The 9,402-nt window shown below is 44.8% G+C and overlaps 1 protein-coding gene across 4 annotated transcripts; it reads left to right on the forward strand.

The window, feature by feature from the left end:
- Positions 1 to 286: 286 nt before the first annotated feature.
- Positions 287 to 8,962, forward strand: LOC120027976 (mitochondrial sodium/calcium exchanger protein-like). 4 transcript variants are annotated; one of them, XM_038973196.1, is made up of 15 exons: positions 291 to 854; positions 1,417 to 1,569; positions 2,091 to 2,143; positions 2,663 to 2,720; positions 2,964 to 3,069; positions 3,172 to 3,339; positions 3,616 to 3,732; positions 4,117 to 4,182; positions 4,282 to 4,412; positions 4,607 to 4,748; positions 4,855 to 4,976; positions 5,070 to 5,223; positions 5,334 to 5,414; positions 5,677 to 5,741; positions 8,394 to 8,962. In XM_038973196.1, exons 1-15 carry the CDS (start codon positions 660 to 662, stop codon positions 8,580 to 8,582), a joined length of 1,800 nt encoding a protein of 599 aa, XP_038829124.1. In that variant the 5' UTR covers positions 291 to 659; the 3' UTR covers positions 8,583 to 8,962. The 4 variants fall into 4 exon arrangements, 3 of the variants coding, with proteins under 3 accessions (XP_038829041.1, XP_038829200.1, XP_038829124.1); XR_005473400.1 differs by having other exon boundaries at positions 287 to 854; positions 4,117 to 4,412; positions 5,070 to 5,132; positions 8,394 to 8,446; XM_038973113.1 differs by having other exon boundaries at positions 290 to 854; positions 4,117 to 4,412.
- Positions 8,963 to 9,402: the final 440 nt, after the last annotated feature.

Genomic DNA, 9,402 nt, shown 5'->3' on the forward strand with positions numbered 1-9,402 from the left:
AGACCCACCCCTGTTCTATGTGGTGATGCAAAGACCTTTACAAGTGCGGTCATTTCAGTTAGCATTTTCATTCTGCTTTGTTCACCAAAAAAAAGACCTGGCTCTGAACAGCTCTTCATTCAGTAGCCATGATTGCTTTAAATGGGTGGGTGTCTCACTGGCCTCTACCTGGGGCCTCCAAATCACTAAGTCCGCCCCTTCACACACACACGCACCCGAAGGAGTCTGTCTGGATGGCTCCTCATTAAAATAGTGGGATGGGTTTAAATTCAGAGTTTAGCCTGATGACGTAGCCTTGGAGGAGCGTCCGCGAGTCAGACGTTTTGGTACATATTGTTCACGGACGGTTCTGAAAACTGGAACTGGCATAATGTCAACAACTAGAAGAAAACGAGCTTTCCGCGCTTATTTGTAGCGAGTAGCCTACAACATAAAGAGTTGGCTGTCACAAAGGGTTGATCAAGCAAGCTCGGTTATGAATTATTGCTGATCAGGGTGCCTTCAATCTGTCACTGCAGCATTTAGTTTACAGCAACAAGGAACACTTTCAATTCTCCAGTATTCTATTCTCAGGTCTAATCCGAACCACCAAACCCACCTCCCACCAGTCTGATGTGGCAAGGAATCGGAATGGATGCATTTCCTGGACGGAGTAAAATATGACATCTCGGGTTGTTTTTATATCCGCGTTGCTGCTGTTGTGGTGTCACTGTCGCCATGTCTTGGGCTCCGGTGATTCTGGTACCGGGATAGTTCCGTCTCCAGACCGATCCGCCGACGGTGCTGACCTGCTCTCTGTGGGAACCATGGTGGACACACACTCCGCGATGTTACGTCAGGGAAACACAGACGAGGTTAGTCTGGTAGTTAATTAGATTTCAACCATGAATCTCAATATTTGTAACTCAATTTTCCTGACAGGCGCATCATGAAATTGCTATTTTTTCTTCAGAAAAAAATCTTGTTGATCGGATTTGCCACGTTTAGTAGTGTTGAGCAATAGCTGCACAACTGACTAACTATTCAAGTAGGCATGCGCATGTTGTATCTGGACTCGTGACCTTTGTTTGTGAGGGCAACCTTTTTGCTTTAAGTTCAATTTGATATTATTTTTTCGAGTGTTTTAACTCCTTCTCTCATTTCCTTCATCTACACTGCAGTGAAATAACAAATGACATCCACCATATTGTTATATTTTACGTTAACATTTTATATTTTAGTCATTTAGCAGACGCGCTTACCCAGAGCGATTTACAGTAGTGAGTGCATTCATTTCATACTTTTTATTTTCTTCTCCGTACAAGTGTGTTCTGCTCAGTGCAGTAGATCATTGATGACGATGTATTTATTTGAAAGCTTACCCCTCTCTTCCAGTGTGATGTAGTAATTAAGTATTTGTGTGTGTGTGTCTTTCAGTGTGACATTGTGATGAACCTGAGTGCTGCTGATCGCTGTGCGTTTGTGAAGGCCACTCCAGACTGTAGTATGGAAGACAGCTTCATCAACTACCTCAAGATGGCCTTCTGTCTACTACCACCCAACCTAACACCCCTCACTATCACACTCTGCGTAAGCACACTGTGTGTGTGTGTGTGTGCGCGCGCACAGACCATTATTACATGCGTTATTACAGGCATTATACACATTTGTCATTAGCAAAGTGTTCTTAATCAGAATTACCTACATGCATTCAAATAAGGAATCTGAAGCAAACTCAATCGGGGCTAGTTTCATGAACATGAATAGAACCAGAAGCTGCCACTTCCCCTTGTTCTGAGTAGAGCTTCCTCAAACTGAGCCATGCAGTAAAACTCATGAATCAGGGTTTAATTGAGGATTTCTTCTCACAGTAATGAGTTAGTCTGGGTTACTTACTCCCCATAGGCCCACACTGTATTCACCTCATAGGCTCAACACTGCACACTTTACATAGTGTTTACCCCATAAACCTAGTAGTATATACTAGTGATGTTTGGGGGAGAAAGAAACTCAATATCTGCTTGTCGATATGAAAGTTATTTTATAAACACTGATATTTCAGCCATGTCAGAAAACTAATCTAACTAATCTCTTTCCCCACCTCTCTACAGATTATCTGGTTGTTAATCTTGTTCATAGTTCTCGGACTGACTGCGTCAAAGTTGTAAGTTTCTCTCACATGTTCTGTTTCGAACATATCTTTACTGAACATGAGTTTTGTAACACTCTCTCGCTACCTGTACACTGGCTGTAAAGAGATGGGTATTGTTTGTAATTGTGTTCCGCTGACTGCAGCTACAACAGTGTTCTCTCCAGCAGTTCAAGTTGACGTGATCACATGGGCCTAGTCACTTGACCACTGGAGATAAGTGTGTCATGGTTAAGGTGTGTGTGTGTCTTTTGTTATCCTCTCAGGGAGATAAGAGTTGCAGTGTTTCTGTTCACCTCTTAACGTTTGTGATCTGGTCATGTGATTGATCACATGTTTCACAGACAAAGCAGATGTTCTTTGTGTTTGAACAGTGAAAGCAGAAGCAGTGGTATCAACCAATGAACAGAGCACTGTTTGATTGAAAGTAAACAGCACAGAAATATTTGGACAGTGTTTGGACTCTGTGAGGGCGTGTTCTATGTTAGCTATTGATTGGTTGAAGGTGTATCTTTGTGTTTATTCTCTCTGCAGCTTCTGTCCCAACCTCTCAGCCATCTCCTCCAGCCTTCGACTCACACACAACGTGGCTGTATCCTTCTATAGGCCTCTCCCTCTCTCTCTCTCTCACACACACACACACACACACACACACACACACACACACACACACACACACACACACACACACACACACACACACACACACACAACATTTTCATGCAGTTTGCTTTAAATGTGCTTAAATAATCACCATTGTTACACACAGACACACATACTCACGGACAAACTCTACTCCAGTACCAGAAGTGTTTTCCCTAAATGTGTCTGTCAGGGTGTGACGTTCCTGGCGCTAGGTAACGGAGCTCCAGATGTCTTCAGTGCCACTGTGGCCTTCTCCCGTCCACACACCGCTGGCCTGGCTATAGGAGCACTGTTTGGTACATGCACACACACACATCCACACACACACTGCCTGGCTATAGGTGCACTGTTCGGTAAACACATACAAGAGTTTAATCCCTCGCTCCCTTCGTTCATAGGAGCGGGTATCTTTGTAACCACGGTGGTCGCCGGGTCTGTGTCATTGGTCAAACCCTTCACTGTAGCGTCCCGCCCCTTCCTGCGGGATGTCATCTTCTACATGGCTGCAGTCTTCTGGACCTTCATCATCCTCTACAGAGGAACTATATCACTGGGAGAGACACTAGGTACACACACACACACAGACAGTTTGGTTAGAGTTGAATAAGAGTTGCGTGAGGGTTGCGGTATCCACATTCAACATTACCCTGGGAGCTAAACAACACCAGACGTTTCTCGATTGCTGGTTCATTCATCAGTCATGCCTCTGTTTCTGTCAAGTTTGAATCCAGGCAAAATATTACGGACATAGACACTGTGTTTTGTGTACTTCAGAAGGTAGGAGGACTAGTCACGCTGATGGTTGGGGTGGAATAAGTGTTTGTCTGTGTTTCTCTCTGTAGGGTACATGGGGCTGTATGTGGTGTATGTGGTAACAGTCATTGTGAGTGCCTACATCTACAGTCATCAGAAACACTCAGCAACTAGAAGTTCCGTCCAGAGCTCAACACACGCACCAGGTGACACACACACACACACACACACACACACACACACATATTATGTTCTTCTATCCACGTGGGGACCTAAACTGTATTATCCATTCAAAGTCCTATTTAGTCTAACCCTTAAGCCTAACCCTTACCATAACTGTAGCCCAAACCCAAATTATTACCCTAAATGTAGCCCTAACCTGTAGCCCTAAACCCTAACCTAACCCCTAAGCTTAAAATAGCCTTTGTCCTCATGGGGATGTGGGAAATGTTCCCACGAGGGAGAATTTTCCTTGTTTTACTAACCTTGTGGGGACTTTGGGGGATTTTTAGGTCCCCACAAGTATAGCAGAACTAACACACCCATACACACACCTACACCCTGTGTCTGACAGTTGTATCTCTCTGCAGAGCTACAGACGTCTGAGTCAGACCAGGCTCCTCTTTTATCTAATGGCAGCATCCAGCAGGGCTATGGTAACAACCACAGTCACTGTGCACATTCCACTAAGTTATACCTCTGGGGTGTGCTACGAGAACCAATCCAGTCGAGTGTGTGTGTGTGTGCGTGTATAGACAGTGAGTACCGTCCCCTGCTCCCCTACTGTGAGTCGACCAGTTCCATCCTGCTGAATTCTCTAAACCCGGTGGACAGCAGGACCTGGAGGAGGAAGACCTGGCGCTGGAGGACTGTGAAAATACTGAAGGTGTGTGTGCATGAATGTATGTGTGCGATTTGCTGTTTGCAGATCTGAATGTGTGTCTTTGCACTTTTCATTTGCAGATCTGTAGGAATTAGGGTTAAGGGGAATGGACAAGGGTTGGAAACGGAGCTAGAGCTTGACAGGAGCATCAGTGTGTTTGAGTGCGAGTGGTTGCTGAGCTGAAGTTCCCCCCATAGATGCCACTGGAGGTGCTGCTGCTGCTGACTGTTCCAGTGGTGGATCCTGACAAAGAAGACAGGAACTGGAGAAGACCATTAAACTGCCTCCACCTTATCACTGCGCCGCTGGTTTGTGTGCTCACCTTCAGCTCCGGAGAGTGTGAGTCTGCATGCCTGTGTATGGTCAAAGAACCTTCATTTCTATTCCTCTCCAGAGGAAGTGTGTTAACTGACTGGATTGGTGTTCTCTCTCTCTCTCTCTATAGACGGTTTGTATCTGATCGAGGGTCAGTTTCCTGTCTGGGCGTTGACGTTGCTCTTTGGCCTCTTCCTCTCCGCCATAGTCTTCCTCACCACTTCTAACGACCAGCCCCCGGCATACCACTTAGTAAGACACACGGACTCATTCGTTCACTCTGTCTCTGTTTTTGTTTCTGCTAGGTGTTGTGGTGTTTGCATAATGTGTGTTTTTTTTCAATAGGTGTTCTCTCTGCTGGGCTTTTTGGTGAGTGCGATGTGGATCAGTGCTGCGGCCTCGGAGGTGGTCAGTATCCTGCACATGCTCGGTGTGGTCCTTAGTCTGTCCAACAATTTACTGGGTCTCACACTGCTGGCCTGGGGAAATAGCATTGGGGGTGAGACACACACACACTGCGGTTACTGGGGCACTCACCTACTAAATATACAAAAGACAGACAGACTGCTTACTTATTGTAGTGTTGAATCTGTTTGTTTCGGTTCCTAGATTGTTTTTCTGACATCACCATCGCTCGCCAGGGCTACCCACGGATGGCATTATCAGCCTGCTTTGGGGGAATCATCTTTAGTATCCTTTGTGTGTCTGCTGGATGTGTGTTTGTGCAAGTTAAAAGCGAGTGTGTGTGTGCCTGCTGGATGTGTTTGTGCAAGTTAAAAGCGAGTGTGTGTGTGTCTGCTGGATGTGTTTGTGCAAGTTAAAAGCGAGTGTGTGTGTGTCTGCTGGATGTGTTTGTGCAAGTTAAAAGCGAGTGTGTGTGTGTGTCTGCTACGTGTAGGTCTATGCAGTCATTTGTGCATCATGTTTCTGCCCTTGACCATGTTCCTTTCAGACATGCTGATTGGAGTGGGCATTGGCTGTCTGATACAGATGTTTAACAACGAGCCAGTGGTGACGGTACGTCTGCTCTTAGCTTCAGTACCATTCACCTCATATATGAACAAACATATAAACGCAACATGCAACAATTTCTAATATTTGACTTGAGTTCATACAGTTCATATGAGGAAATCAGTCAATTGAAATATATTCATTAGGCCCTAATCTATGGATTTCAAATGACTGGGAATACAGATATGCATCTGTTGGTCACAGATACCTTAAAAAAAACAGTCAGTATCTGGTGTGATCACCATTCGCCTCATGCAGCACGACACATCTCCTTCGTATAGAGTTGATCAGGCTGTTGATTGTGGAATGTTATCCCACTCCTATTCAATGGCTGTGCGAAGTTGCTGGATATTGGCAGGAACTGGAACACGCTGTCGTACACACCGATCCAGAGCATCCCAAACATGCTCAATGGCTGACATGTCTGATGAGTATGCAGGCCATGGAAGAACTGGGACATTTTCAGCTTCCAGGAATTGTGTACAGATCCTTGGGACATGGAGCCGTGCATTATCATGCTGAAACATGAGCAGTGGAGGCTGCTGAGGGGAGAACGGCACATGGCCAGAAGAGAGCAAATGGATACCATTCCACTGATTCCGCACCAGTCATTACCACGAGCCCATTCCCCAATTTATTAAGGTAACACGAACCTCCTGTGAACATGAGGTGATGGCATGACAATGGGCCTCAGGATCTCGTAACAGTATCTCTGTGCATTCAAATGACCATCAATAAAATGCAATTGTGTTCATTGTCTGCCCATACCATAACCCCACCATGGGGGACTCTGTTCACAATGTTGACATCAGCAAACCGCCATACACGTGGTCTGCGGTTGAGGCCGGTTGGCCAAATTCTCTAAAACGACAGAGGCGGCTTATGGTAGAGAAATTAACATTAAAGTCTCTGGCAACAGCTCTGGTGGACATTCCTGCAGTCAGCATGCCAATTGCACGCTCCCTCAAAACTTGAAATATCTGTGGCATGTTGCATTTATTTTTGTTAAATTCTTGTTCAGTGTATATATACACAGTACCAGTCAAACGTTTGGACACACCTACACATGTAAGGGTTTTTCATTCATTTGACTATTTTCTACATTGTAGAATAATAGAGAAGACATCAAAACTATGAAATAACACATATGGAATCATGTAGTAACCAAAGAAGTGTTAAACTAATCAAAATATATTTTAGATTCTTCAAAGTATCCACCCTTTGCCTTGATGACAGTTTTGCACTCTTGGAATTCTCTCAACCAGCTTCACCTGGAATGCTTTTCCAACAGTCTAGAAGGATTTTCCACATATGCTGAGCAGTTGTTGGCTGCTTTTCATTCACTCTTCGGTCCAACTCATCCCAAACCATTTCAATTGGGTTGAGGTCGGGTGATTGTGGAGGCCAGGTCATCTGATGCAGCACTCCATCACTCTCCTTGGTCAAATAACCCTTACACAGCCTGTAGGTGTGTTGGGTCATTGTCCTGTTAAAAAACAAATGATAGTCCCACTAAGGTCAAACCAGATGGGATGGCGTATCGCTGCAGAATGCTGTGGTAGCCATGCTGGTTAAATGTGCCTTGAATTCTAAATTAATCACTGACAGTGTCACCAGCAAAGCACCATCACACCTCCTCCATGCTTCACGGTGGGAACCACACATTCGTAGATCATCCGTTCACCTACTGCGTCTCTCAAAGACACAGTCTTTCGAACCTAAAATCGAAAATATGGACTCATCAGACCAAATGACAGATTTCTACCTGTCTACAGTCTCCTCTGAACAGTTGATGTTGAGATATGTCTGTTACTTGAACTCTGAAGCATTTATTTGGGCTGCAATTTCTGAGGCTGGTAACTAATGAACTTGTCCTCTGCAGCAGAGGTAACTGGATCTTCCTTTCCTGTGGCTGTCCTCATGAGAGCCAGTTTCATCATAGCACTTGATGGTTTTTGCGACTGCACTTGAAGAAACGTTCAAAGTTCTCGAAATTTTCCAGATTGTCTGACCTTCATGTCTTAAAGTAATGATGGACTGTCGTTTCTCTTTGCTTATTTGATTTTTTTCTTGCCATAATGTGTTACCAAATAGGGCTATCTTCTGTATACCACCTCTACCTTGTCACAACACAACTGTTTGGCTCAAATGCCTTAAGGAAAGTAAGAAATTCCACTAACTTTTAAGAAGGCACTACCTGTTAATTGAAAAGCTGGTTGACAGAATGCCAAGAGTGTGCAAAGCTGTCATCAAGGCAAAGTGTGTCTACTTTAAAGAATCTCAAATATAAAATATATTGTGATTTGTTTTACACTTTTTTTGGTTACTACACGATTCCATGTGTTATTTCATAGTTTTGATGTCTTCTCTATTATTCTACAATGTAGAAAATAATACAAATAAAGAAAAACCCTTGAATGAGTAGGTGTGTCCAAACTTTTGACTGGTACTGTATATAAGCTGTTTGTAACTGTCTGAAATAAGCATTTTTGTAGAGAGGTTGTGACCAGAGAAATGTCTGTCTGAAGTGCATAGAATTGGACTGGTACTCTCCTCTTGATTTTATTTGTGTGTTAAAATGTGCCAAAGAAGGTTAGTTTCTAATTTATTTTCTCCACCCCCCTCTCGCTCTAACCCCCACCCCTCTACACCATCCAGTTGGAACCAGAGGGTTTGTTGACCTGGGTTCTAGCAGGTTCTCTGGGTCTCTCTCTGGTCTTCTCCTTCATCCTAGTTCCTCTGCGTTGTTTCCACCTGGGCCGGGCCTATGGAATCTTCCTCCTGCTCTTCTATGCAGTCTTCCTCCTGGTTGCGCTGCTCACAGAGTTCGGCTTTATCCACACCTGAAGCCTGTACGAGATGGTTTGGACCAGTCTGGTAGAGCCACCTGTGAATACTGACCAGATGGTTCGAGACCTGAGAGACTTTCCTCTTCCTGGGAGAGATGGAGTCACAGCCAATCACACTGTGTCTTAACGGAGTTGGAACCAATCAGACTGTGATTTAACTTTTGTCTGTTTGCACTGACTATATTTTTATATTTAGATCGCCATTAGCTGTTACATGAGGACCAGCTACTCTTACTGGGGTCCACACAAAACAATTACACACATATACAGAAATGACAGTAACACACAGTTTTAAAGTAACCCATGTACTGACAAGGAGTAAAAAAAACTAAAAAAAGATGCAGTAGCACTTTAAGGGAATTTTCTCCTTTAAATCAATGTGAATGTAGTGTCTCCTTAGTGAGAAACACTGTCTGGAATGGTTGATGTGAGTCAATTGTATAAAATGTGCTCTCTTGCGGGACTCCCGAGTGACACAGTGGTCTAAGGCACTGCATCGCAGTGCTACCTGTGCCACTAGAGATTCTGGGTTCGAGTCCAGGTTCTTTCGCGGTCGGCCACAACCCGGGAGACCCATGGGGTGGCGCACAATTGGCAGGGATGTCCTTGTCCCATCGCGCACCAGTGACTCCTGTGGCGGGCCGGGCGCAGTGCACGCTGACACGGTTGCCAGGTGTACAGTGTTTCCTCTGACACATTGGTGTGTCTGGCTTCCGGGTTAAGTGGGCATTGTGTCAAGAAACTGCAGTTTGGTTGGGTTGTGTTTCGGAGGACGCACTGTTCTCGACCTTCGCCTCTACCGAGTCCGTACGGGAGTT

The sequence above is a fragment of the Salvelinus namaycush genome, chromosome 1, assembly GCF_016432855.1.
Source record: "Salvelinus namaycush isolate Seneca chromosome 1, SaNama_1.0, whole genome shotgun sequence".
Taxonomy (NCBI): domain Eukaryota; kingdom Metazoa; phylum Chordata; class Actinopteri; order Salmoniformes; family Salmonidae; genus Salvelinus; species Salvelinus namaycush.